General features: G+C 67.3%; 5 protein-coding genes across 5 annotated transcripts; 2 read left to right on the forward strand and 3 right to left on the reverse strand.

The window, feature by feature from the left end:
• Positions 1–2: 2 nt before the first annotated feature.
• CHLRE_10g439950v5 (uncharacterized protein) lies at positions 3–7,448 on the reverse strand. The gene is made up of 9 exons (XM_043066778.1): positions 6,469–7,448; positions 6,257–6,359; positions 5,862–5,975; positions 5,164–5,717; positions 3,450–4,551; positions 2,843–3,319; positions 2,434–2,660; positions 2,185–2,305; positions 3–2,049 (listed from the first exon to the last, which is right to left on the reverse strand). The coding sequence occupies exons 1-9, from the start codon at positions 7,093–7,095 to the stop codon at positions 1,313–1,315; spliced, it is 4,062 nt and encodes a 1,353-aa protein (XP_042920175.1). The 5' UTR covers positions 7,096–7,448; the 3' UTR covers positions 3–1,312.
• Positions 7,449–7,549: 101 nt separating this feature from the next.
• On the reverse strand, positions 7,550–18,718 carry CHLRE_10g440000v5 (uncharacterized protein). The gene is made up of 9 exons (XM_043066779.1): positions 18,567–18,718; positions 13,746–18,489; positions 12,898–13,449; positions 12,142–12,467; positions 11,505–11,774; positions 11,131–11,283; positions 9,667–10,797; positions 9,008–9,342; positions 7,550–8,697 (listed from the first exon to the last, which is right to left on the reverse strand). Exons 1-9 carry the CDS (start codon positions 18,591–18,593, stop codon positions 7,998–8,000), a joined length of 8,238 nt encoding a protein of 2,745 aa, XP_042920176.1. The 5' UTR covers positions 18,594–18,718; the 3' UTR covers positions 7,550–7,997.
• A 157-nt stretch (positions 18,719–18,875) lies between these two features.
• CHLRE_10g440050v5 (uncharacterized protein) lies at positions 18,876–22,903 on the forward strand. Its single transcript, XM_001690489.2, has 7 exons — positions 18,876–19,125; positions 19,389–19,568; positions 19,864–20,093; positions 20,286–20,440; positions 21,051–21,162; positions 21,457–21,568; positions 22,039–22,903. The coding sequence occupies exons 1-7, from the start codon at positions 18,919–18,921 to the stop codon at positions 22,360–22,362; spliced, it is 1,320 nt and encodes a 439-aa protein (XP_001690541.1). The 5' UTR covers positions 18,876–18,918; the 3' UTR covers positions 22,363–22,903.
• A 2-nt stretch (positions 22,904–22,905) lies between these two features.
• Positions 22,906–24,281, reverse strand: CHLRE_10g440100v5 (uncharacterized protein). Its single transcript, XM_001690319.2, has 3 exons — positions 24,201–24,281; positions 24,043–24,128; positions 22,906–23,965 (listed from the first exon to the last, which is right to left on the reverse strand). The coding sequence occupies exons 1-3, from the start codon at positions 24,241–24,243 to the stop codon at positions 23,651–23,653; spliced, it is 444 nt and encodes a 147-aa protein (XP_001690371.1). The 5' UTR covers positions 24,244–24,281; the 3' UTR covers positions 22,906–23,650.
• Positions 24,282–24,378: 97 nt separating this feature from the next.
• CHLRE_10g440150v5 (uncharacterized protein) lies at positions 24,379–26,383 on the forward strand. Its single transcript, XM_001690488.2, has 3 exons — positions 24,379–24,681; positions 25,061–25,156; positions 25,335–26,383. The coding sequence occupies exons 1-3, from the start codon at positions 24,524–24,526 to the stop codon at positions 25,483–25,485; spliced, it is 405 nt and encodes a 134-aa protein (XP_001690540.1). The 5' UTR covers positions 24,379–24,523; the 3' UTR covers positions 25,486–26,383.

Consider the following 26,383-nt stretch of genomic DNA (forward strand, 5'->3'; position numbering starts at 1 on the left):
GTGTTGTGTTTACAATCGGTGTGCACATCGGTTCCATCCAGGTCTGCCACTCCTCGCCACGACGCACGAATCTCAATCGACTGCGACATCGGAACTTCATCACTCCTGGCCTGGCGCCAGGGGTGCTCGGCACACCACGTGCCTACCCGTGCTCGGCGCACCAAGTGCCTCACTGGGTCCCGGGCCACGGTGCAGGGCCCCCACGATACCGGTCTTACGGCGACTCGCCAAAACCATTGCAAGTCAGCGGCCACACGCATCCTCCTAGATCCTGGCCTATACCATAACCGATGATCCACCTCCTGTACAGCAATCGCCACTGCAGTCCAGTCGGCGCAACACAAGGGACGCCACCGGATCCTAAACCCTCTCCGTCGCCATTTGGTTCGGGACACGGGGCTTCACCAGTTCCATGAACACCACATGTTCCCTGCATAAGGCCATCCTCACGCCCAGCTCAGAATGCGCGCCCCTCTAGGCCGCAGCCCCCGGCCGTCCTCATGCTGCACCACACAACGCAGCCCTCGGCGCCGCGACCCGCATGCACCGCTTGCCCGTCAAGTCATTATCGGCGCTTCTCATGCGCTCCTGTGCTTAATATGTGCTGTCAGCATGGGCGCCCGCCCGTTGGGAAGTAAGGTGAACGTCTCTCACTCACATGCATACAAACGCATCCCGTACATACTGTCCGACATAAATGTTACGCGCCCGCCAGCGTTGACGCTGAGACGAGTGCCGCGGCCGCGGCGCTTCCAACCGCGGCCGCATTCTTCCACCGTACAAGCATACGGCGGACCCTAGACCACCCCGGGACCCCAACGAGCCGCTCCCGGCTACCAGGTGTAGCCAAGCTGACACGACGTACTTCCGCCTTTGTTTCATACCCAATGGCTGCTTGCGCATCTTCCCAACCACCACTCATCATCCGCATGTTTGGGCGAAGCGTGCACTTAGATAAAGCGTATACGGCTCCTGCTTGCTTGCAAGTGTATCACAGCGTCCTCGCATCAATAGCCGCCCACCCCTCTCAGCGCAGCCCTACGCACTTGCAGGCGCGTTCCCGTGCCAACGGCCCCAAGCTCAGGAACGGCCCCAGGTTCCTGCGCTGCATCATGAGCGCCCCGATGCGGAATGCGCCAAGCCGCGCGTTAGCACCCTCGTACGCTGGCAACCCCCAGGCCAGCCCTCCATCTATAAACCCACCACCCCAATCGAAGGACTTATATAAAGCACTCGCCGCACTGCACGGTCGGCATCTCACTCCAGCTGCAGCCCGGCATCTCCGCCTCCGTCGCACGGCGCCTCTTGACATCTACTGCGGCAACTGCTGCTGCTGCGACAGCGACGTCTGCGGCATCATGGTGGGCGTGGCCTGCACCATGATGATGCCCTGCGGCTGCCCGCCCTGCATCAGCATCGGCTGCCCGCCGGTGGTCATCATGAATTGCCCGCCGGCCTGGACCAGCCCGCTCGGCACCGCCGACATCAAGTACACAAACTGCGCGCCCGGAGGCGCCTGCGCCGCCATCAGCCCTTGCATGTTCTGCAGTCCCTGCATGCTCTGTAGCCCCTGCATGTTCTGTAGCCCCTGCATGTTCTGTAGCCCCTGCACGTTCTGCAGGCCCTGCATGTTCTGCAGTCCCTGCAGGCTCTGGAGGCCCTGCATGCCCTGGAGGCCCTGCATGCCCTGGAGACCCTGCAGGCTCGGCGCCGCCCCCACGGCCGTCATCTGGCCCTGCGTCAGAGCGCCTCCCGACATGGTGGGCAGCATGGACAGCTGCTGCGGCTGCGAGGGCGGGCGCAGGAACTGCAGCGGCTGCAGCACGCTGTCCTGCAGCGGTCCCGTGGAGGCCGCCGCAAGGCTGGGTGGCAGCAGCTGCGAGGGCGGCAGCTGCGAGGGCGGCGGCTGCGAGGGCGGCCGGTCCTCGCCCCGCGGCTCCAGGTCCATCAGCTGGTGCACGCGCGCACGCTTGGCGGCCGAGGTGTTGCGGCCGGGCTGTGCGCTGCTGCTGGCCGGCTGCGGCAGGCGGCTCGGGCCCTCCACCTCGGCTGCTCGGTGGGCAATCGGGGTTGTGCGCAGGTTAGGGGAGGCGGCGCTGTAAGGTGAGCATTGCAAGCGGGAGAGCACACAACCCCAACATATGCAAGAAAGAGCAGTACCGTATTGCGGGTGGCGCAACGCACCTGCTGACTCCGCCACCCGCTGTGGCGCCGCCGTAATCCGGCCCTTGGTCTGCGTCTCGTCCACCTCCTCCTCGTCCACATCAATGACCACAAGCGCCGCGCCCTTCACGCCCACCTTGCTCTGCAGATACACACACACACGCACAGTGCAAGCAGCGTTGTTAATGTTGCGACCTACCCTACGCCGCGTGCGTCGCAAGCAGCCCCACGCCGTGGCTCGACCGTAGAGTGCAAACACCCGCCACCCACCTCGGCGCGCTCGGTGCGGGTGCGCGGCTCCACCCCGTTGCGCGGCGGCGGCAGCCCAGCCCCGTTCCGCCGGCCGGAGCTGGGCCCGGCCGGCGGCGGCGGCTGCCCAGCCGGCTCATCCTGCGATGCGGCTGCTGCGGCGGCGGCCAAGCAGTCCAGCGCGCTGGCCAAGCTGCTGGGCTTGTCGAAGTCGCGGTAGCTGCCGCCCTGACTACCCACGCGCGCGTCTGTTTGGGGTCAGGTCGTCAGGCGATTGCATACAGACGCTTTTGAAGAGGAAGCGGCGGGGTTAGGACGGTCAAAGGTCTGCAGTGAAAGGACCCGGCCTCGGCGGTCGCAGGCCGCCGAGACAGGGGCACTCGAAAGTCGACCAGTTGGCAGTGCTGCATGCCCATGACACCCCACTCACCTTTTGACTCCTTGCCGCTCTGCCCCCGGCCGTGCTTCTCGCCGACCGCCGGCTCGTGCGCGGGGGGCCGGCCCGAGCTCGCGCCGCCTTGGCTGCCCACCCGTTCGGCCCCGCCCGCCGTCACAGGCACCGACGAGAGCGGCGGCAGGTGCGGCTGCGAGGCCGGCCGCTGGGACGCCGCCAAGCAGTCCTGCGCCTGGCTGGTGGGCGGAGCCGACAGAGCCGCCTGCTGCGGAATCACCTGCGGCGCGGCGGCGGCGGGCGCCGGCGGCGGCGCCGACACCTGCGGCGCGGCCGAAGCTTGCACTGGCGCGGCCGGCGCGGCCACGGTGGGCGGCGCGGGAGCTGGCGAACCGGCCGGCACCGGTCCTGCAGTGCGCGCGGGCTCCGGCTTGGACGCGGGCGGCGGTGCCGGCGCCGCTTCCTTCCGCTCCTCAGCCGGCGGCGGCGCAACCGTGCTGTCCTGGCTCTGCGGATCTGCAAGTGCGCATTGAGGTGGTACATGTTCAAGGCCACACACTGGAGGCATAGAAAGCTTTTTGCGCCTATACAACGTATAGTAGTGGGCACCCACAAAACTCCCAGAGCTTGAGTAGCAAGTGCTCACCTAGCCCTGGCCCTGCGTCACCGCCTGCCGCCCCGTCCGAAAGCGCAGTAACCGTCGTCGCCGCTGATGTCGCCGCCGTGCCCGGAGGCGAGCCCTGCTGGCCCGTCGCCGCCGCCTTCACACCGACTGCCGGGGCAGTCGCAGGCGTGGGCGCTGGCGCAGGCGCAGGCGCAGGCGCGGGCGCGGGCGCGGGCGCGGGCGCAGGCCCGGGCGCGGGCGCAGGCGCGGGGGCAGGCGCAGGCGCGGGCGCGGGCGCAGCCGCGGGCGCGGGCGCAGGCGCAGGCGCGGGCGCAGGCGTGGGCGCAGGCGCAGGCGCGGGTGCAGCTACTACCACACGCTCCACTGCAGCGGCGGTCGCAGCCGTCTCGGGCACCGGGGCTGCGGGCTTGGACCAGGCCGTGCTCGCAGCAAGGCTGGCCGCCTGCTGTGCTTGCTGCTGCTGGTGCAACTGCTGCAGCATGATGGGCAGCCCGCCCTGCTGCATCATGAACGGCGCGGACGGCAGCCGTAGCCCGGCCTGCTGCAGCGCCTGCAGCGTAGCGGCATCAATGCCACCGCCCACCATCGCCGCCTTTGCCGCTGCCGTAGCCGGCGAGGCCAGAGCCGCCACCTGCTGCTGCTGCTGCCCGGCCGGCAGACCCGCAACGGGCGCGGGGCCCGCCGCGGCCGCGCCGTCCGAAGATGCCGACCCGCCCGCGCCCGCCGGGGTGCCCGCCACCGGCGCAGCCAACACCGGCGCGCTGCCCCCCGCCAGACCGCCCTCCAGCACGGGCGTGTTGTGGAAGTAGGCGTGCGTGATGTGGTAGGCGGTGCTGATCTGCTGCTGCAGCGAGTGCTGCTTGGCGGGCGGCGTGTTGCCGCGCTTGCCCTGCGCCTCCCGCAGGATGGTGACCACCGCCGTCCACAAGTCCAGCTCCGACTGGTTGGTCATGTCGTTCAGGTCAAAGTTGTACAGCGCGCCACCCGCCTTGCGCCGCCGCTTCACGGCCGGCGCCGGCGGCCCCTGGTAGTAGCTCAGCGGCCCCGCCGCCGCCACGCCGGGAATGCTGCCGGCCGTTGCGCCATACACGAACGCCGCTGGCTGGCCGTAGGTGCCGGCGGGCTGCGGGTGAGGCACAGTTGAGGAGGTTACTGGGCATCCAGTTCAGCCGCAGTTCCGCCGCATGGCATTACCCGCAGCTTGCGGTTCAGGTTCAGTGCCGCGTGGCATTTCCCGCAGCTTGCGGTTCACGTTCAGTGCCGCGTGGCATTTCCCGCAGCTTGCGGTTCACGTTCAGTGCCGCGTGGCATTTCCCGCAGCTTGCGGTTCAGGTTCAGTGCCGCGTGGCGTTTCCCGCCGCTTGCGGTTCAGGTTCAGTGCCGCGTGGCATTTCCCGCAGCTTGCGGTTCAGGTTCAGTGCCGCATGGCATTCCCGCAGCTTGCGGTTCGCTTCGTTAGTGCCGCGTGAAAAACGCCGCAGATTGCGGTTTTGGCTTTACGCGCAGTATGCGTCCGCATGCATAGTGTTCGCGTACGGTATTGCGATGCAACAGCAACACAGACGCACGGACACGACGTGCATAAGCGGACAGCGGTGCGTGATGTGAAAACAGGAGCAGGGAGTTGAGGAGTTCAGTGCCTCATCATGATATAGAAAGCCGGTACACATACGCTACCGATACACCACATAGTTGCGGCCGCATCCACATGCACTTCAGGCAACATTGCACATACCTGGCCTGGCAACTTGCCCGCCGCCTGCTCGCTGTCAGCGGCGCCGCGCTCCACCGCCGATGCTCCCGCCACGGCCACCCCCGCCGGTGCGCCCGCCACTGGCGCCGGCGCGGCTGTGGTGGGCGCACCTCCTGCGGCCGCCACCGGCGCCGGCGCCGCAGCTGCTGCCGGCGCCGCTCCCTCCGCCGGTGCCGCTCCTGCAGCCGGCGCCGCTTCCGTCTCCGGCATTCCTCCCGCCGCCGGCGCCGCGCCCTGCGGCGCCGCCGCAGCTGCAGCAGGCACAGCGGGCGCAGCCACCGTCACCGCGGGCGCGGCTGCTGCTGCGGCGGCCGCGGCGGCTGCGGCTGCTGCGGTGGCTGCCGCGTCCGGTGCCGCGATGTAGTGCATGCCGGAGGCGTCCAGCATCAGCGGCATGTAGCCGTGGCCCGGCACCGCCATGGCCACGGCCGGGCGCGGCGGCGGCGGCGGCAGCTGGCCGGTCTCCTCGTACGTCTTCTGCACTGCGCGCACGCCCTCCTTGCGCAGCGGCAGCGGCCACACGCCGGGGCACAGCCCTGCACCGCACAAACACACGCATCACAGCGGTTGAGTCCGCAGATGGTGAGAGGGTTTCCTCCCGGCATGTGTGTAGCCATCTGGGGGGCGATAAGCCGATAACTGCCTTCACACCTTGTACAGCCAGGCCCGCCCGCACTCACGTAGCTTCTCCAGCTCCTCGTTCAGCGTCTCCCAGCTGCGGCCCGGCAGGCGGCGGGCGCACTTGAGCGCCTGGTCCGACGTGATCACCACCCCGCGCGCCCATGTGAACAGCTCTGCAGCAGGCGCACCAGGGGGGGTTGCAGGGAGAGACGCGAGGTACGTTTTAGGCCGCGGGGACAAGAGGGGTTTCGTGTTCCGTGGGGACACGGCTTGGACAACATCAGAGCCTTCCTCTTAGTGAAGCAGAAAATGAACACAAGTGTTACGCAGCGTGGGTATGATTGATCGCGGTGACCTAACATGAAGGATTTCCTGGGAGGCAGTGTTGGGAGCGCTGGAGGGGCTGCAAGCCTCGTGACAGCAGGCCCCGCGTGCCAGAAACTACCGTACTCACGGCTCAGATACGCTGCCCAGCCGTTGCTGAGGCCCCACTCCGGGTAGGGCGGAACCTCATCCGACGCGTCGTGGCTGCGGCCCAGCACCTTGTTCAGGTAGTCCTGCACGGGCATAGCACGGCGACCAACCACGTCACGTCCAAACTAGAGCAAAGCGGGAGACGGAACGCGCGTTCCGCCTACTGCGGTGAGTACTTCAACTGTCTCGTACCTTGATGTGCTCCTCCTTGACGCGATTGCCGCCTCCACCCTCATCCGGCACCGTCAGGAAACGGCTGGACTCTGGCATCAACTTGACCAGAATGCGCACCAGCTGCCGCATTTCATCCATTGGCCCGCGCCTCGCCGCCTTGCTGTTTTTATGCTCCGCCTTGCACACGGATGGGTGCCTCGGCGGGGGCATCGCTGCCGCGGAGGCATCGACCAGGTGGTACCCGCCGGGCGTCAGTATCGGCAGCACGTTCTGCGGCAGGCCCTGCGGTATCCCTGGTGGAAGCCTTTGTATTAATCCAGCTGCTGCTGCTGCTTGTAGCGGTATCGCCTGCCGCAGCCCCGCCAAGTCCGGAGCTGGGGGCAGCCCAACCCCTGCGCTCTGAGGCAGGCCGACGCCCTGTCCCATGGTCTCCAGTTGGCTGTCGCTTATGCCCAGGAGCTGCTGGCTCGACTGGCTGAGACCCTGCGAAAGCGGGAGCCCATCCTGGCTCAAAGAAATTGGGCCCCGCCATGATCCTACCAACGACGCGTTCAGCGCATCTGGTGGAGAGAGATTTGGCAACGGCAGCAGCTGAGGCAGGCTCTGGCTGAGACCGGGCTCGCCCTCTTGGCTTGCCTCCTCCATCTTCACGCGTTTGACCTCACGCTGTTAGTCTGGCATCTCGGCGGCCTGCTAATACCGGAAGCCTGTGTTGGACTCATAATCACGACGCGTTAATGTGCCGAGATATTGCGGGCCTTGTCTCAGCACGCCGCGCTTGCCCGGCCAGCATAGCATGGAGCGCCACATGAAGCGTAGTTGGGAGCAGCAGAGCGGCCTAACGCCGGCTGTATCGCTTTGAGCCTATAGCATTCAATCTAACCTATGCCCCGAGACTGTTGGGCGGCAATATAACGCGTTTTTGCGGACTTTCGACTTGGGACGTTGCCTGCCCAGCGAGGCCTTGCAGCTTGGTCTCTTGTGTGCACGATGTAGAGCGCTCCAATCGCTATCAGCAACGTATTTCTCGGACAAGTTGGGCTGCGTTCGGCTCCACGCGTTTCTCAAACCGTGATGGAGTTCGCAAAGCAGGGAGCGTTCACAAGCAGCGCGCTTGCAATCCTATGAGCCCAAATGTTTGGGGAGTACTGAGGTGTGTACCGGCATCAGCAGGAGGCCCGAATGCGCGTTCCAATGTCCCGGGCGGGAAAGGCTTCCTGGTCGCCGTGCCCACCTTGCCGGCCCGCCTGGAGGTCCCCGCTGGGTCCCCCTTGCAGCCTCGCCGACCGCCGCAGTACTAGCTGCAGTACAGTAGCGGCGGTGGCACCGTGGTAGCCGAACGTCCGGCCTGCCGCTGCAGATAGCACGCCATGCAAGGCTCCGTCCGAGCGGACCGGTCCCCACATGGGGAGAGGAGACGCCAGAACCCGAGTGCCAGAACCCCCACCCACTTGCCGCAATCCCGCCGCACCGGCTGACCCCACGCCCTATAAGCTAAACCACCACGCCATCTTTCTCTAAAACGCCCACATTGCATCCAGCTAACTTCACGGAGGCACCAGCTTGTCCCACGCATCCAGCAGCTCCGCCGTGAGCGGCCCCGACAGCGGCAGCCGCTCCGCCGCCGCCGCGAACAGTGAGTCCAGCACCCTCTGGTTGGCCCGGCTGGGTGTGGCGCGCCGCATGGCCGCCAGGCACACCAGCACCCGGCCCACCTCCGCAGCCGCCAGCGTGGCCGCCGCCGCTGTTGTGGTCGCTGCGGCAGACGACGTGGTGGCGGCGCCCGGGCTGCGTGCCGCGGCAGCGGCAGCGGCAGCGGCAGCAGCGGCAGCCGTAGGCGGCGGCGCCATGAGGTCTGAGAGGCGGCCCAGCAACGCTGTCAGCTGCTGCTGCTTCACCGGCACCCCCAGCTCGCTGACGGCCGTCAGGCCAGACACCAGTGGCGCCACCAGCGCTGCAGCTGCGGCGTCGCCAGGCGCACCCGCACCTTCACCCGCCGCCTCCAACCCCGGCTGTGTGTCGCTGCTGGCTCCTGCTGCCCCCGCTGCTGCCCCCGCTGCTGCCCCTGTTTCTGTCCCGCCTCTGGACAGCTGCCTCAGGCGCTGCCGCAGGGGCTCCAGCAGTAGCGGCACGCCCTCCCAGAACGCCTCCACGGCCGGGCCTAGCCACACAGCCGAGGGCGTCACGTCCAGCTGGGGCAGCGCCGCCAGCAGCCGCGCACGCAGCGGCGCAGGCAGATCGCCGTGCCTGCGCGTGTGGTTGTGCATGTGCAATGGGTCAACGTGTGCGAGTTCGTGTGCTAGGAAAGCACCAGAAGGTGTCCAACACTGCGTGTGTGTTCAGGATGTAGACCACGAGCTGCTGCGGGACGAATAGACCAAACCAATCCTTTGCAAGGGAAATGTTCTGCCTTCCGAAGCCCCGGCTGTGCCTTTAGCAGCCCCATTCGCCCTCTCTGTGGCGCTGACCGCCCAGCGCTGACTCGCCAGTATGCCAGTACCCCCGCACGCCCCCGCACGCCCCGCAACTGCCCGCCTGCCCTGCACCTCCCACACACCTCTCATGCAGCGCCGCCAGCGCCGCCTCCACCCAGCCGTCACTCGGCCGCACCCGCATCGCCGCCAGCGCCACCACCACGCCCGCCACACTCGCGGGCGGCAGCAGGGCCGCCGCCCCTGCAGCCTCTGCTGCCGCTGCTGCTGCTCCTAACATTGGTGCGGGATTCCCGGTTACGGACGGCGCCGCTGTTGCGTAAGCTCCGGGAGCTCCGGGTTCGGAAAGCTGTGTGGGTGTGGGCAGCCCCTGTGCCATGCGCTCGAGCACTGCCTCAGCCCACAACCGGCTGGGCGTGTGCCCCAGCCGCTGCAGCGCCAGCACCAGCGCCACCGCCTCCTGCCCGCAAGTGTGTTGTGAGAAGTCGCGTGTTAAGTCACAGTGCATCCCCACACGAGCTGAACCACGGGCTGGAAAGCCTAGATCGGCCCTTCTTGTCCGGCAGCGACCGCCCCCCCGCATTGTTCGCCATCTGCTGGGGTTTGGGAATCAGCTGCACCCGGGACTTCACCAGCCTGCCTTACCACTGTCCCATCGCACACCCTTCTTGTCCGGAATCGACCCCCGCCCCTCCCATGGAACACGGATTCCGTAACGCATGGACCGCAGCCCTCGATAATCCCGGTCAAGCAGTGTGAACGCAGTCTCAGCCCCAGCCCCCACCTCTGGGCCGACGCCGCTGCCGCCGCCGCCGCGCATCAGGTCCACGCTGGTCGCCTCCGCCGCCCGCAGCCAGCCCTCGCCCGGCTGCATGTCCAGTGCCACGGCCGCCAGCAGCAGCTGAAGCAGCTCCGACAAACAGCTGGCGGAGCCGCCACTGCCGCCATCACCACCGCTGCCGTCGCCGCCGCCGGGGCCGGTGACAGCAGCTGCTGTGTCAGCAGCGTCTGCAGCTGAAGCGCCGGGGCCCACGCCGGCGGCAGGAGGAGAAGACTGGCGCGAGGGCTGGGGCAGCGGCGGCGGCGGCGGCGACAGGAAGGCGAGGCGCGAGGCACGCAGGAAGGCTTCGCCCCACTCGGGCACCGGCGGCAGGGCCCACGCCCGCGCCGCCGCCGCCGCCTGCAGCAGCGCTGCCCGCTGCGCCGCCGCCGCCTGCAGCAGCGCTGCCCGCTGCGCCGCCGCCGCCCGCCGCTGCAGCAGCTGCCGCCGCCACGGCTCGCCTGCCTCAGCTCCATCCGCGTCATGCCCCACCGCCGACTCGTACTCTGCAAGGCTGAGTGACCCGGCCCCACCGTACGCCCCCAGCATCATCGCCGCCGCCTGACACGCCAACATGCTCTCCAACCAGAACGCCGGCGGCGCCACCACCACAGCCGAGCCCGGCGCCGCCGCCGCCGCCGCCAGCTGCTGCAGCTGCGCCGCCGTCAGCCGCCCGTCAGCCGCCGGCGCCGCACGCGGCCCCGACAGCAGCGCCACACTCCGCACCGCCAGGCTGCCCACCCAGGCGGCCGCGCCCTCCGGCAGCGGGCCCGGGATGCGGCCTGCCGGCTCGCTCGCCTCCCCTGCTGCAGTGCTGCTACTGCCGCCGCCTCGCAGGATGGCCCACAGTGTGTAGCGCTGTAGCACGGGCATGCCCACATCAAACGACACCTTGTTACCATCCTTGATTGGGCCGCCGCCGCCGCCACTGCCGCCGTCGGGCTGCGGGCGGCGCCATCGGCCCGTCCTTCCCTGCTCCTGCTCCTGTTCTTCCTGCTCCTGCTGGTCTGCCTGCTGCTCCTCCTGCGCGGCCGCCAGCGCCATGCCGGCGTCAAACACCGGGAACTGCAGCGCCGCCAGCTCGGCCTCGATGTCCTGCGGCGGCACCGCGGAACACACACACACATATACACACATACACACGCATGAGTACACGACCGGGCGAGGGCTTGGGAGTGCTGCACCAACGACCGGGGGACGCAGAATGCGGCCAGGTGTAAAGACAGCTGCATGCCTGCACGGCACACATACAAGTGCTGCGCGCTGCTGCTTGCGCATGCTGACCCCCCCCCCCACACTCGTGTGCATGTTCCTGCACGCACCCTCTTACACACTTACTCACACTTGCTCTTACACACTCTTACACACTCTTACACACACACACACACACACACACACACACACACACACACACACACACACACACACCTGGTCGCTCATCTCGAACAGCCGGTCCGGGTCCAGCCCCGGCAGCTGCTCCGACCAGTAGCCCCAGGCGGCGCCGGCGCCGGAGCGGTCGGACAGGCGCGCGCGCAGCTCGGCCCGCATGGCGGTGGCGAGGCGCAGGTCCACACGCCGGGCCTTGCAGGAGGGGCGGCAGGAGGGGCGGCAGGAGGGGCGGCAGTGAGGAGCGGAAGGAGGGGCGGCAGTGAGGGGCGGCAGGAGGAGAGGAAGGAGAGCTCGAATACTGGCACAATTTGCACGAGTTCTCGGGGATGTGGCACAGGTGGCACAGGGATCGCTTGCAAGTGTGAGGTTACCCTGCTAACACCCTAGGCCCACCCAAGCCACCCTTGTCTCACCCTGCGCTCCAGTGCGGCCGCCGCCACTGCCGTGTCGTTGTGCATCGCTATCTCCGCCGCCGCCCACCAGCACCCCAGGAAGGCCGGGACCAGGCGGGAGTCCACCCATTGGGCCTCGCCGCTACTGCCACTGGTGCTGCTACTGCCGCTAGCGCTGCTGCTGCTACTGCCGCCGCCTGCCTCGCAGCCCTCCGCCAGCAGCAGCAGTCCCTCCAGCAGGTCTGCCAGCTCGTGCGGGTCGCAGCCCGACAGCCGCAGAGCCGACTCCATCTGTATGAGGGGCGGGGGACAGAGACACACACACACACACACACACACACACACAAAAACACAGGCAAATTACCATATAACACTTCTTGCTTGCGCATCCACATGCACAATGTGGACCCTTTCCATGTGTGCTTTCTACTCATGCTCTGCTTCCTTCCATACATGCAAACTTGCGTGCCCCTCCGGGGTTCCGCCACGCGATTCCACCAATCATGCAAACGTGCTTGGCAGTGCGCACTCCGGCCCAGAGACACGCGCACCCCACCTCACCCACACCACCCCACCCCACCCACACCATTCACCCCACGTCCTCCCCCCCCCCGCCACCGCGCCCGCACCGCGCCCGCCATCCCGCCGCCGCCCGCACCTGCAGGCACCTGACCCAGGCGTCCTCGGGCTGGTAGCCCAGACCCGCCAGCCCCAGCGCCAACCGCGACAGCTGCGGACCCGTGAAGGCGGGCGCGGAGGCAGGCACCTGCACCACCACATGAGGCCCCGCCGCCTCCTGCGCCTGCTGCTGTTGCGTGCCGCCGCCGCCGCCGCCGCCTGGGTTGGCGTTGGGGGTGGGGCTGAGGGTGGGGGTGGGGGCGCCGGGGGCTGTGTGTTCGTGTGCAAGGCCTGGGTCCCTGGCTAGCGGCAGCAGCGGCAGGTAGCGGCTGCACGCGGCAAGCAGTGCGGAGATGAAGTCAGGGCCTGCAGGGTGCGGGAGGAGGGAGGGGCAGGGAGGGGGAGGCAATGAAGGTGTGTGCGGGAGGACGGAGGAGGAGTGTGTGGGAGGAGGTGAGGGAGCAGGGGTGGGCGGAGGTGGTGAGGCGACCTGGGCTGGATGGTGCGGTAACGACAGAGCCCTCCCCCTGGCGCCCCAACATGGGCCCTGCGCCTGCTCCTGCCATTCCCCGCCTGCGCTGGTCGTCCTCAACATCCCGCTCTAGGACCGAGCATACCCCAACACCGGCTATTCGTCTGGCCAAAGGCGGCGCCGTCGTTGGCGCGCCCCCAGCTTCTTACTGGGAATAATGAGCGCTCTTCTGTTTGCGCTTTCGCATGGGGTCTTCCCTGGTTTTGTTCTGGGAATGGTGCATGTAAACCCCACCTACACACAGAACCTCTCGCGCCCTCCTACCCGGGTCGTGTCCCAGCACGTGCAGCGTGTACGGCAGTCCAGCCAGAGCCGACTGCGGACTGGCCGCCGGACCCAGCGCCGCCATCAGCGCCGCCGCACACTCCACCAACGCATCCAACCAGCCCGGAGACGGCCGCAGCTCTGTGACTGCTGCGGCTTCTGCTCCGCTGTCCTTTCTGCTGCTGCTGCTGCTGCTGCTGCTGCTGCTGCTGCTGCTGCTGCTGCTGCTGCTGCTGCTGCTGCTGCTGCTACTGGTGCTACTGCCGCTACTGAGCCGCCACCACAGCGCCTGCGCCGTCAGCAGCTGGTCCAGGGCCTTCAGGTCAGCCGCGCTGCGCAGTCCCCCGCCACCGCCGCCGCCGCCGCCCGCGCTCCTGCTGCCGCCTCTCCCAGAACCAGGGGCCTCGGCTACACCTGCCGCCGCCAACTGCGCCGCCTCGGCCGCCGCTCGGGCCATGCGTTGTGCCGTGGCGGCCTCCAGGTCTCGCTGCCATTGAGGCGGCGGCAGCAGCAGCGCAGTGGCCATGGCGTGTGACAGCGCCGCCAGCTCGGCTGCGGGAACAGCAACAGGGGACGGAGTGTAAGAAAGAACACGACTGCAAACTCATTTCACACACAAAACATTTATGGTGATGACTTGTCATCTACCGTGTCGCGCGGGCCAGCGGAGAGGATGCGGTGATTGACAACATAATTACGACCTTGTAATACGCACATCGAACATACCAAGGATAGCTTGAGTGATTTCCTCCACCCCCATCTCGCATGTGCCGCTACCCCTTTCGAGCAAGCATCTCGATGACCTGTCGCACCCAGCCCGCACCCATGCCCCACCACCCGGTGCTCACCCAAGCTGGTGCCGCGGCTGAGCAGCAGCGGCCGCGTGGCCTCGCACAGCGCCGCCACCCAGTGCCCGCCCGGCAGCACCAGCAGGCGACCCAGACCCGACACACACGCCGCCAGGTCGGCGGGTCCGGCGCCGGCAAAGCCCACAGCCGCCAAGTACGACAGCATCGGGGCCGCGGCGCTCCCCATCGCCTGGGCGGTGGCGGGGTGGGTCGCCAGGGCTGCTAGCCGTGGCAGCAGCCGGCACAGCTCGCCACACGAGGGCGGCGGCGGCAGCGGCCGCGTCGGCTGTGGCGGTGACGGCGCTGCGGGTGTAGCGGGCGCCGCAGCAGCCCCCGCGACGGCGGCGGCAACGGCAGTAGCAGCTGCAGCCTCATCCGGCGCCGCCCGCAGCGCTTTGGCTGCGTCCCTCACCGGCCCGGGCGGCCCGTGGTCCGCCACCAGCGCCAGCCCCAGCTGCTCCAGCAGCGGCAGCACAGGCACCATGACCGCGTCCCGCGCCGTCACCGGCGCCGCCGCCTTCATGTCCAGACACGCAAGCACCAGCGCCAGCGCCTCCGCCGCGCGCAAGCCCTGCAGCCCGCCCGCCAGCGGCGCCGGCGGCGGTGGCGGCGCCGCCAGTACGGTCGTCAGCGCCGCCAGCCACTCATCACACGGCGGCGCCGCCGCTGGCAGCCGTGCCGTCGCCGTCACTGCCTCCGCCAGCTCCGTCGGCGTCATGTCAGCCATGCGGGATGCAACGGCGCGCTGCAGCGCCTGTAAGTCCGCCGCCGTCGGCTCGCCGCCCGCCGCCGCCGCGCCCCTCGAGGACATGGCGCTCAGGGGCGCGTGCAGGTCCGCCAGCAGCCCCAACACCCGCACCAACTGGCCTGGAGCCATCAGCGGCCAGCAGCGATCCAGCGCTCCCCACAGCCGCCGCAGTTGCACCAGCGGCGGAGGCGGAGGTGGTGGAGAGAAGGCCTGCGGCGGCCAGGCGAAGTAACCTGCGGCGGCGGCGGATGAGGTGGCGGCGCGTCGGGGCCCCGCCGGGGCACCCACCGCCGCGGCAGGGCTGCTGGTGGAGGAGGCGGCTTTGGCGTTGGCGGGGTCGAGCGCACGCACGCCGTCGAGCAGCGCCGCCAGCGCCTCACACCACACCTCCGGCGCCACCAGCGCCGCTGGCGCCGGTGCGGCGGCGCCGACGTCCATGAAGCCGGGCTCCTGGTGCGGCGGCGGCGGTATCGCTAGTGCCAGCAGCCGTGACAGCGCTGCCGGCAACGCCGCCGCCGCCAGCGCGTCGGCCTGCCTCAGCCGCCCCGTTCGCTGGCCCTGCTGCTGCAGCGCCTGCTGCTGCCGCTGGTGGCGCTGTTGTCGGTCCGCTGCCGCGCGCAGCGCCGCCACGGCATCAGCCGGCGTGCGCAGCGCATGCACGGCCGCTGGCAGCAGCGCAACGGCCAGGTCGAGCGCCGCCGCCGCCGCTGCCGCCGCCGCCGCATCACCACGGGCGCCGGCGGAAGCGGTCGTCAGTGGAAGGGAGTCCAGGAGCGCAGTGACCACCACTCCACGGGCCGAGGCGGCCTGGGCTGGCACCGTCAATCTGCCTGCTGCAGCGGCTTCGCCACTGCGACTAGTGCTCCTACCGCTACTGCTACTGCTGCTACTGCTATTGCTGCTGCTGCCGGCCGCCAACAGCTCGCCGTCGAACATCCCCGCCGTCCAGGGATGCTGCGCCGCCGCCAGCAGCTGTAGCAGCTGCGCGGGCGGCATGGCGGCGGCAGCAGTAGCAGCGGCCGCATGTGACGCCGGGTTGTGTGCCGCCTGGGCCAGAGGCGCCTGCCTCAACAAGGGTGCAATCAACGCCGCAAGCAGCCGTCGGGCAAGGCCACGTGCTGGCGGCAGGTGGTGCGCTTGCCGCGGCCACAGCTCCTGCATCCGCAGTAGCGCAGCCTCCGCCCGCAGCAGCCATACCAGCTCGCCGGGGCCTACCGCCGCAGCCATCGTAGCTACTGCCGCCCGGCTGCCCGCCGCCGCAGCAGCTTCCAGCAGCGCCTGCTGCAGCCGCCACACCAGCGCATCCAGGTCTGGCAGCTTAGCGCTACCCACAGCGGCGGCAGTAGCAGAACCCGCACTAGCAGCAGTAGCAGCAGTAGCAGCAGTAGCAGGGCCCGTCGGCACCGCAGCAGCAGCCCGGTTGCCCTGCGCTTCGTCCTCCGCCGCGGCCTGCGCCAGCGCCGCCAGCGCCTCCGTGCACTGCGCCAGCTGTAGCCACTCCATGCTACAGCCAGCCCTGGAAGCAAGTTCGGCAGTAGCAGGTTGGGCGGCGGGTGCAGGCGCGGCGAGTGCAGGCGTGCCGCCGAGGCACTGAAGCACTGCCGCTACTGCCGCCGCCAGCAGCTCCTGCCGCCACCCAGCTCCGCCGCCCAGCTGCGTAGCAGCAGCGTCCGCAACCATACCACCATCTGCGCCTGCGCCGGCACTGTCCGTGGCAGTTGCACCGCCACCTGCGTCCTTGCCTGCGGTCGCGGCGGCGCCTGCGAATGGCGCCACGCGCGCCAGCGCCGCCAGCACTGCCACCAGCTCCTGCGGCCCCGGTCCCGCTGCCTGCGGCGCCGCTGCCTCCGTGGGCAGCAGCCACTGCCGCGCAGTGCGGACCGCCAGGTGCTGCACCAGCCACCCCACGGGGTCCTCACGGCCGCCGTGCCCGTCCCCTGCTCCTGCGCCGCCCTGCCCGCCCAACTCCTGCGGTGTGTCCGATGGTGACGGCGGAAGCGGAGGCGGCGGCATGAGCAGCAGGCCTGCATCCGCGAACCAGCCCAGCTCCTGAAGGTCCGGATCCACCAGCGCCTGGGGCCCAAACACACCTCCGCCAACGCCGCCACCACTAAAACCAAACCCAAGACCAAGACCGCAACTAGGACCGCCGCCGCCACCAGCAGCAGGAGCAGCGCCTGCCCGGCCCCTGACCTCGCGCCAGACCATGTCCGCCCACGCTGGCGCGACCAGCGGTGCCGGCATCCCCGCCGCCCCTCGGCCGCCGCTCCCGCCCGCGTGCCTCTCCAGCCCCTGCACCGCCGCCAGCAGCACTGCCCCTTGCGCCGGCGTGAGCAGCAGCAGCTGGCTGCGGACCTCGCACTGAAGCAGCGCCAGCCAGGCCGGCGGCGGCGCCAGCCCGCACCGCGCCGCCGCCGCCAAGCACACCGCCAGCTCGCGTGTACTCGGCGCCACCGCGCCCGCCCGCACACACAGCGTCCCCAGCGCCGTCTCCAGCACCCGCCTCGACAGGGGGCAGGCCTCGCTGGGCCTGTCTCCTTGCCCGTCGTGCTGCTGCTGCGGAGGTCGCCGCCGCTGCTGCTGCGCCTGCAGTCCTGCCTGCTGATGGCTCCCCGGCCCATGATCCGGCTCCAGTGCTTGCAGCAGCGGCAGCGCCACCAACACATCCACCAGTGCCGTCGCCGTTTCAGGCGCAACCGCCACCAGCGCCGGGCCCCCATCCCCTGCACCTGCCGTCACTGCCGCGGCCGCCGTCGCTGCCGCGGCCGTGGCCGCCGTCGCCTGCAAAAGGGGCGCCGCCAGCTCCCACGCCGCCGCACCCGCCGCCTGCCGGTGCCCTTCCTGTACATAACCGCCTGCACCACCACCGCCTCCTCCACCTGTGTTGCCGCCAGCCGCCACCTGGCCCAGCCGCGCCGCCAGCTGCACCCCCGCCGCCAGACCTGCAGGACTCAGGCGCGGAGCCAGTCGCGCCAGCGCCGCCGCCAGCGCCCGCAGGCACCGCTGTCGCGCCACGCCACTGCCCGCCAGGGGAGCAACAGTCCACATTGGCACCGTTGTTACCGCCGCCCCGGCCGCTGCCAGGGGCGCCCGGGCCGCGCCCGTGCCCAAACCGTTTGTGAGATCGACGCCGGATGCGCTGAATGAGAAAAGGTCGTCTATTGCGCCGCCACCACCCATAGTAGCGCCAAACGGGCTGGGCGTGGCGGCGTGGGTGGTGGCGGTGCTACCAGGGAGAGCGGGCATGTGCGGGAACAGGGCAGCGCCAGTGCCGGACTGAGAGCCGACTGGCAGCGGCGGCGGGGGCAGGAGCAGAAGGGAGCCGTCTGTGAAGGTTTGTAAGCAGCCGCACACCGCCCGCCACAGCAGTAGGAGCAGCTCGGGCTCGCCCAATGATGGCGGCGGTGGCGGCGGCGTGGTACGGGTCGACGCCCCGCCGCCGGCCTCGCCTGGCATTGCGGCCTCCTCGGCTCTGTCCCCGCCCGGCGGCGGGATGCTGGTGCTGGTGCTGCTAGCTGCCATGGACCCCACAGCAGCAGTAGCCGCTGCAGCAGGAAATGCAGCGGCAGTAGCAGTAGCAGTAGCAGTAGCGGCAGCTGCCGCTGCAGCGGCTGCTACAGCGCCGGCCTCACTCTCCAGAATGGCTGTAAGCTGCTGCCATAGAGTGGCCGCCGTGATGCGCCCCATGATCCCGCCACCGCTGTCGCCGCCGTCAGCCGTGCCAACCCAGGCCGCCACGTCATCGGGTGAGGCCGGCGGCACACGGGTCCCGACTTGCGGCGGCGGGCCGCGGGAGCCAGGGCCACGGCCGCCGCTAGAGCCGCTGCGGCCGCCCCAGGAGCGACCGCCGCTGCGGCCGCCACGGACGCTGCCGAACCCGTCACCCTGTCTACTCCCGGTCCCACTGCTGCCCCTGACGCCACGCCCAGGGCGAGAGCCCCCGAACCCGCGGGCAGCCGCCGCCGTCGCCGCTTCAGCATTGGCGTCGCCGGGGAACTGTGCGCTCCCGCGCTCGTGGCCGCTTGTGCTGGTCCCGTCGCCCGCGGCAGCCCCGGCGGCGTGCGGCGATATGCCTTGCCAGCCCCAGCGACCCTGAGCATGCCAGCGATGCCCCCTTGCAAAACAGCGCTTGAAAGGGCACGCAAACTTGTCAACTGATTGTTGTTTGTGTGCTGCGGTTGAGCGTGCTCGCCCACACAGCAATGCAGACCTCATATTTTATTGCATGATAGGTGATGGTATTTCCATGTGGTCGAGTGGACTGCGTTCGGACCAGTCGACTGCTGACGGAGCGTCGATCGCGCGCCTTCATGCGGATGGTGGCACAGCACTAAAACCCCTATGCTACAGAACGCTACACTTTTCAGGCGTTGTAGTACGCCGCAAATAACTTCGGGGTTTGGTCATTAGCAAGTCCTTGACATAATGCAGAGCAGCATGCGTGCCCGTGTGGCGGGTGGTGCTCGCCGCGCGGTGGGCACTGCTGGCCGTCGCCTGACTGTGAAGGTCATGAACTCGAACGTGCTGATCGCCAACACCAAGGGCGGTGGCCACGCGTTCATTGGTCTGTACCTGGCGAAGGAGCTGCTGAAGAAGGGCCACAAGGTCACCATCATGAACGATGGTGACTCGGTAAGCAAAGGGTAACTGGGGTGGGGCGAAGGGTGAAGCGCGCTGGGGCAGGGCGCGTAAGACGAGCGATGCAAGCAAACCGGACTGGTGAAGCCAGCTTTGAGCATAAAATTTGCTCAGGCCTCCATGTCAATGCATGGTTAAGGGGGAACGTGGCGCCTACCAAAAATGAGCTGTGCTCGTGGGGAGATGGCGTTATGGGCATCTTATCGTGTTCTTGGCGCTAGCAAGCCAGCTCAAACTTCCGCCTTCCTTGCAAACAGGACAAGCTCACCAAGAAGAACCCTTACGCCAAGTACTCGGACCTGGAGCGCCAGGGCCTGAACGTCGTCTGGGCCGACCCCGCCAAGCCGTCGACCTACCCTCGCGGCACCTTTGACGTGGTGTATGACAACAACGGCAAGGACCTGGCAAGCTGCCAGCCCCTGATCGACCACTTCAAGGTAAACATGGGCAGCCGGGAGGGGGAAGGGCGTGCCGGGGAGCTGCAAAACACATAAACCTACCACGCGGGCGGGCGCCAGCTTCGTCCGGCTTGGCCGCTCGCGTGCTGGGCAACGCCATATCTTCAGGATGCCATCTGCGTACCCGACATGATGGACAGCTTGGGGAGCACCACTCCCACCCCTGCCCTCCTGCCCTCCTAGCTCACACCCATCACCCCTCCGCCTCCCTCCCCCGTCTCCCCCGCGCTCCCCGCCCCCGCCCCCCCCCCCACCCACACACCTCCACACACAGCACAAGGTGGATCACTACGTGTTCGTGTCCTCGGCCGGCGCCTACAAGGCCGACCCCATCGAGCCCATGCACGTGGAGGGCGACGCGCGCAAGTCCACCGCCGGGCACGTGGAGGTGGAGGCCTACCTGGAGAAGGCGCGCCTGCCCTACACCGTCTTCCAGCCGCTCTACATCTACGGCCCCAACACGGCCAAGGACTGCGAGCAGTGGTTCGTGGACCGCATCATCCGGTGCGTGCGGTGCGGGGGTTGGTAGGGACTGCAAGTGTGAGGGAGAGAGGGGTCGGGCAGTGCGGGCGACGGGGCTGTAAGGGTGGCCTGAGGCTGGAGGGCTGGGGCAGTGGGCAAAACCACACGGCGAAGCTGAGGCGCTCCGATTCACCACTTCCCTCTCGCTACGACCCCCCCTCTCCACACGCGCAGCGACCGCCCGGTGCTGCTGCCTGCGCCCGGCGTGCAGCTGACCAGCCTGACCCACGTGGAGGACGTGGCGTCCATGCTGGCGGCCGTGCCCGGCAACCGCGCCGCCATCGGCCAGCACTACAACGTGTGCAGCGACCGCTGCATCACCTTCACCGGTGAGGTGGAGATCGAGGGGGAGGGGGGAGGGGGACGAGGGAGGCGAGGGGCAGAGGGGGAGGGGGCTGGCGAGGAGCTGTGGCTGCGGCTGTGGCTGTGGCTGGGAAGGAGCGGAGCAGAGCGAAGCGGGAACAGCACGAGTGACGCCGGCTTGCTACGGAGGGATTGGAATGGAATGCAACGGAATGGGAGTTCGGCCCGCATCACAGCATCCGGTTTCCATGCGGGTGCCCGGACACAAGGCGGACCCGGACTAGTTGCGAGGGAGCTGCTGGCAGAGCTATTGGCTGGGCTGGGTGAGTAGCAGCAGACACGGGCCAGGGTCAGCCTGGACGTGCCAGCATCGGCGGCATGACAGGTGCTGCCGGCGTGCAGCACATGCGGGCACCAGGACGGCGGTTGCGGCGCGCGGCTGCATCCGGGGGTGCCTGCAGCCTGAGCCACGCAGAGCCTCGGCAGGCGGCTCGCTTGCACCTGCGTGGCACACGGCAGCGGCACGTGAACGCCGGCTGCTGCCTACCTCCCTGCCTGTCTCCGCTGCGGTGCAGCCCAGCGCACTTGGGTTTGGTTTTGATCGCTTCCCTCGCTGCCCTACATGCCCGCAACCAGGCATTGCCAAGGCCATTGGCAAGGCCCTGGGCAAGGACCCGGAGATCATCCTGTACAGCCCGGAGAAGGTGGGCACCGGCAAGAGCGGCAAGGCGGAGGGCTTCCCCTTCCGGTGAGTGGCGGGCGGAGCGGGGGGGCCTGCGCGGTGGGGTGGAAGAGGCGCGGGGGGTGGGAGCAGGGCTGGGCGGTAGCAGGGGTCGACTGCGTGAAAAGGCCTTGGGACAGCACCGCAAGCTGACACACGGCTCTGGGTGGTGACAATCGTGGAAGGCAGTTGCGGTGGAAGGCAGTTGCGGTGAACCCTGTGGGCGGTCATACCTGCCCACCTATCCGCCGCCTCTAGTGGTGACACGCCCCTCCCGCCCCCACCTCTCTCCTCTCCCTCCCTCCGCCCTTCCGCCCTCAGCACCGTGCACTTCTTCGCCTCGGCCGACAAGGCCAAGCGCGAGCTGGGCTGGAAGCCCAAGCACGACTTCCAAAAGGACGTGCAGGGCCTGGTCAACGACTACAAGGCAAACGTGAGTGCGGCAGGGGGAGCAACGGTGCCGGCGCAGGAGCTGGGCTGGTGCTGGGGCCGCGGGGCGGGGCGGAGCTGGCGCTGGGTTGGGGAGCAGCTGGGGCTGGGCAGGTGCTAGGTATGGGGGCGGGAGTGCTGCATATGTAAGCTGCAGTGCAGTCGGGAAGGGAGGTGCGAGTGCAGGACACCGGCCAGGACACCCGGAAGCACGTGGAGCCAGCAGCAGCAGCAGCAGCAGCAGGAGTAGCAGCGGCCGCAGGAGCAGGAGCGGCAGGAGCAGAGGGGCCAGGTGGCGGGGGTGGACGCGGACGTAGGCACGACGTTGCCGGGATAGGCACGCGGGGCCAACACCAGCCCGTCATCCTCACCACCCATATCTTGAACCAGGCGTCAACACCCTACCTTTCCTGAAACGGGTCAGCCACCTATGTCCTCCGACCGCCTAACCCCTTCTACAACGCACTCTTGCAGGGCCGCGACAAGAAGGAGGTGGACTTCTCCGTCGATGACAAGATTCTGGCTGCCCTGGGCAAGTCCGTGCCCAAGTCCTCCTCCAACTCCTCCGTGTCTGCCTCCTTCTCGCGCCTGAGCAGCTCGGGCCCCAAGGCCGAGGAGCTGCCCCGCAGCCGCAGCAGCTTCAGCCCCCGCCGCGATCTCAAGATCAAGCGCACGGTGCTCCCCGCCAACTGGCGCGACAGCCTGGACGAGGACGAGCCCGCCAAGCCCGCCGCCGGCCGCTCCGCCACCACCGGCCGCAGCGGCAGCGTGCCCAAGGACTGGCGCAGCTCCCTGTAAGCGAGCGGAAGGGAACGGATGGTTAAGCTGAGGTGGTAATGGTGTGTTGTGGTGTGAAGGTGGTGTGAAGGGTTGGTTGGTGTGGGAGGCGCGCGGGAGGCGGCGTGGTGGCGAACGCACTGCCGGGATGAGCTCGGGAAAGCAGAAGGGGTTGCATGGCGCTGGCGGGCGTGCTCGGAACTCGGGAACACAGTGTGTCTGATTATCTGATGGCGAAGGGCTTTGTGCTCATGGATATGGGTACATTTGTGCGTGTGTGTGCAGCCGAGGGTGCCTGGTTGTGCGATGCAAGTGATTCAATTTTTGGGCAGAATCGCTGCAGGCGTAGCTTGGCTGCCTTTGGCACCGCAGACAGCACGTTAGTGCTCAGTTGTTAAGCAGTGTCGAGAGTCGTAGTTATATGCTCGAAGGCAGCAAGATAGATTATGGTATCGGAGGTGTCGGTGCATGCAGAGAGCATGTCAGCGGCCCGGTCCTTGGGGCAGGGGTCTGGACCGGTAGACGGACAAGGAGGAGTAACAACGTTTGTGATGCCCGTACGATATGTGCACATATGGTCCCAGCTTCCTCCATAGCACGTGCAACCCTCACGGACATGGCCATCGTCTACCAGCCGGCAAAGCAAACACGCGCGCTTGCCCGTTGCCGTATGCACACCTGGGGCTTTGGCGGCGCAGGCTAGGCACTCAACATTCCCACGGTCTCCAACATGCCAGATACTCAACAGCACAAGCTTATGCCAACGTAGGCTACTACTACGCTAGATCCCTTGCACCATAACGCTATCTGTGTGAACAAAACTGCAAGCCAGGGCCTACGTCGTACAATACACTTGGTCCCCTGTGTGACACGCACACGCACTTAAGACCAAATCACTTCAAAAGCAACGCAAAATGCAAGCGATGTATCCCCCCATGTCACCGCAGTGCCACGTAATACGTTTATCTCACGGCCAGTCGGCCAGAACCAAGTGTTGACGGGATGCCAGTCAGCTTCACACCATGTATCGAGCACGTGCACCCTGTGTTTCAATGCCGTGCACCGCCATGCAAAGCCGCTGCACACGCGCGTCGTGAAAATTCCATGTCCCAACAACAAGCTACTACACGACAGTACCCACAATCTTGTATACATCAAACAAGCAGGCCGACTCCAGCATGTGAAATGGCCCTCAAGCTGCAAGTCCCCCAAGAGTGCATCCGCTTGCGGTCGCGGAAGCACGCGGCACCACGTTGGGCACCCCCACCAACAATAACGCACGTCACCAGTGCCAACACTAATCCAGCACTTACGCCGTCGCTACAACGCGCTTAAAGGTCAGCACCTTGTCCGTCTGGCCACGCAAGTGCACCGTGCAAGGCTGGGCGCCGCGTGGCGCGTCCGCGTGCTGCTGGCCGCCGTCCTGCCGCTGCGCCGGCTCCTCAGCCCGCTCCGCACTGCCATCCTGCTCAATGCCGTCATCATGCCCGTCGGTGGCGGGCGGAACACATGGCGGCATCGCCTCCTTGTTAAGGAGCATTATGTCCCCAAGGTGGTCCTCATAGGAGCCCTGCAAAACCACGCCGTTCTCCAGCTTGATGACCGGCGTATCTGTATCCAACGCCTGAATGCACAAGACGCGCAGGCGTCAGCGCCTGCAAGCCAATGTAACGTAGCGGCGACTGGTTCGCGCGCGCTCACCTCGATGACAAGCTTCTCTCCGGGCTTCAGCCACACCGCCACGTCCCGCGGTAGGTCCAGCAGGACATACTGAACGTCCTCGTTGCCTGTAAACAACAAGGCGCGATTGTAACGCCAACCAAAGGTTCCGGGGTCGCACACTCTGCCGGCACGCGCACCTTCTTGTAGCACTACTTCCGGAGGGCCGTCCATGCACGCCATGGTTTTATTCGACGTGCCGCCAAAGTAAAGAGCGTCATGCTACGTCGACTCGGCTTTTTGGGCGCGGAACCGTCATGCAGGCCATGCTTGGTAAACACATCAACGCACAGTTTGACGCATCGAAACCTGAAGAACGATAAATAGCAACTACGAGCGATTGAGGTGCGATATTTGGTTAAGCCAGAGCAACAGTCGTCCTGACCCAAAGCTGGACCCAAAGGAACCTCCACCTAAAGCCTGTGATTCAAATAGCAGTGACCGACACGTACCTGCAATCACGATGGAAGCAGCGGGGAACGCGCAGCCGATTGCGAGGCCCACACCGTGGTGGGAGTCCATCTTCGGCGCGGGCGACGACAAGACCTACGTCTCGCCCCATGCGCGAAACAAGATTGTATTGAAGTTATCAAAAATTGGGGAGGCCAAGTGCCAGCCACAGTGAGCAGGCGGTCGGCTTGGCGCAGGGAGGGACGTGGCGTGGGGTGGGACTCGGCAGCAGCTTGAGGAGCCCCGCTCACGGCATAGAGCGGACGCGCACGAGCGGAGCTCACTAGCAGGCGCATTCCTGTCACGCATTGTGCTTGTGTGTGCCCTAGGTCAGGTGGCGGTGCGCGCGCGCCCGCCTTACCTAGGGGCCCACACGCTGCGCGAACTGGCATGGCCTTGCGCAGGGCGGCACGAAGACCATGCACGCGGCGGCAAATTGGCCTTCGGGCGCTGGCACGCATGATCAATTGCATCAGTGCGTACGTTGGCATTATGGGGCGCCTGCAACGCCACTTTATACTGCCCGGCGCGCCCCCTTCCCCTTCCGCAGGATTGAGGCGTTCAACCAGTGCTGTCGGGGGAAGAATTTTGCGCAGCTGATGTGCAAGGGGAAATACGACGCCTCGCAGGAGTGCATGCACCGATAGTGAGTCATTGCGCGGCCTGGCCAGGTGCTGATGTGCTGGCCGGCGTGCCTTGCGACGTGCATATGCGCTTCCGTCCCTCCCTCCGCGCGCATCGCCCTCCAGGGATTGACCGCCTCCATGTTCTTGCTCATTCTTAATCCTACACCCCCATTCCACCTCCCAAACCCCCGCTTACAGCATGAATGACGACAACGCTGAGCTGGTGGCCAAGCGCTGGGTGGAGCTGGGGCGGCCGCACAAGCCGGACTGGTCGGTGCTGCTGGCGGGCATTGAGGAGGCGGGCGACCGGAAAGGCGCCGAGGCGGCCGCAAAGGCATCAGCGGCATGAGCCGAGCAGTAGCACTGTAGCGGTGACTGTGAGGTTAGGGTGAGGGTGTGTGAGGCTCGTTGTGTCTTTGGCCGCGTGCAGGTGTGAGTGCTTGCGAATGAGCAAGAAGAAGAGTGGCCTGGAGGCTGGAGAGGCCCCCATCTAGGGGTAGTGTGCAGGAGACGTGGTTGACAAACAGCGAAGCGTCTACTTCGTAAAGTGTGGGCTTGATGACAACAGGACTGGGCGCAGTTGGTTTACGAGCCCTAAGGACCCAAGTGATTGAGGATTGGAGTTGGCGCAAGGCTAGGGCCTCGAGGCCGGTGCGGGCGGACAGGGGGTGACACTGTGACAGGGTGAGTACGTGAGGCTGACGGCTGAATTGCGGATGCCCAGGTTCCATCTGATCGACATGGGACACACGCGAGTGTGTGGCTGTGTGCCCAATGGGGTGTGGGGTGCTTTGCAGCAGTGCAGCTTGTGCGGGGTGTGGTAAAGCAGTGAAGCTGTAGCAGGAACGCCAGTAGAAGGACGTGATGACTAGTCAGTGACTGCTTGCGGAGTGATTGCGGAGTTGTGTAGGGTTTACCCGCAACAATAGCACAGGAGAAGTGCCTTGTTGACCGCACGGTGCACGTTCATGTGCCGCGAAATTGCAGGATGGTGCATAGCAGTGCCTGAGCGCGCGAGGCAAGCAGGCGATTAGGATGTGCAGGTCATACTAGGTTGGACGGGCAGATGGGCGTTATCTGCCTGGTGCACGGTGGTGCCGCTGATGCATCACAGCCAACCGGCGCACTGCGCGCCTTCCCTGGTGCGCACTGGCCGTGGGGTCCTGCTAGGACTTCATTGTTAACAGCGTAGAACCAAATACAGCCTTGGCAAGTGCCACACGCATATCTCCGTATACCGTAACCAC

This window comes from Chlamydomonas reinhardtii, chromosome 10 (assembly GCF_000002595.2).
Source record: "Chlamydomonas reinhardtii strain CC-503 cw92 mt+ chromosome 10, whole genome shotgun sequence".
NCBI lineage: Eukaryota > Viridiplantae > Chlorophyta > Chlorophyceae > Chlamydomonadales > Chlamydomonadaceae > Chlamydomonas > Chlamydomonas reinhardtii.

Excerpts from the sequence above, each read along its gene's own strand:
- CHLRE_10g440150v5 (XM_001690488.2), top strand. The coding sequence starts at position 24,524 with ATGGAAGCAGCGGGGAACGCGCAGCCGATTGCGAGGCCCACACCGTGG. Across the intron at positions 24,682-25,060 it reads GAGGCCAAGTGCCAGCCACA|GATTGAGGCGTTCAACCAGT; the intron begins GTGAGCAGGCGG and ends CCCCTTCCGCAG. Across the intron at positions 25,157-25,334 it reads CAGGAGTGCATGCACCGATA|CATGAATGACGACAACGCTG; the intron begins GTGAGTCATTGC and ends CCCCGCTTACAG.
- CHLRE_10g440100v5 (XM_001690319.2), bottom strand. The coding sequence starts at position 24,243 with ATGGCGTGCATGGACGGCCCTCCGGAAGTAGTGCTACAAGAAG. Across the intron at positions 24,129-24,200 it reads GGAAGTAGTGCTACAAGAAG|GCAACGAGGACGTTCAGTAT; the intron begins GTGCGCGTGCCG and ends TGTTGTTTACAG. Across the intron at positions 23,966-24,042 it reads GAGAGAAGCTTGTCATCGAG|GCGTTGGATACAGATACGCC; the intron begins GTGAGCGCGCGC and ends TTGTGCATTCAG.
- CHLRE_10g439950v5 (XM_043066778.1), bottom strand. The coding sequence starts at position 7,095 with ATGGAGGAGGCAAGCCAAGAGGGCGAGCCCGGTCTCAGCCAGAGCCTG. Across the intron at positions 6,360-6,468 it reads TCAAGGAGGAGCACATCAAG|GACTACCTGAACAAGGTGCT; the intron begins GTACGAGACAGT and ends ATGCCCGTGCAG. Across the intron at positions 2,306-2,433 it reads CCCGCACCGAGCGCGCCGAG|AGCAAGGTGGGCGTGAAGGG; the intron begins GTGGGTGGCGGG and ends GTGTATCTGCAG.
- CHLRE_10g440000v5 (XM_043066779.1), bottom strand. The coding sequence starts at position 18,593 with ATGCTCAGGGTCGCTGGGGCTGGCAAG. Across the intron at positions 13,450-13,745 it reads CAGCCGCGGCACCAGCTTGG|CCGAGCTGGCGGCGCTGTCA; the intron begins GTGAGCACCGGG and ends CTGTTCCCGCAG. Across the intron at positions 9,343-9,666 it reads GCAGCGGCGTCGGCCCAGAG|GAGGCGGTGGCGCTGGTGCT; the intron begins GTGGGGGCTGGG and ends ACTTGCGGGCAG.
- CHLRE_10g440050v5 (XM_001690489.2), top strand. The coding sequence starts at position 18,919 with ATGCAGAGCAGCATGCGTGCCCGTGTGGCGGGTGGTGCTCGCCGCGCG. Across the intron at positions 19,569-19,863 it reads CCCTGATCGACCACTTCAAG|CACAAGGTGGATCACTACGT; the intron begins GTAAACATGGGC and ends CTCCACACACAG. Across the intron at positions 20,094-20,285 it reads TTCGTGGACCGCATCATCCG|CGACCGCCCGGTGCTGCTGC; the intron begins GTGCGTGCGGTG and ends CCACACGCGCAG.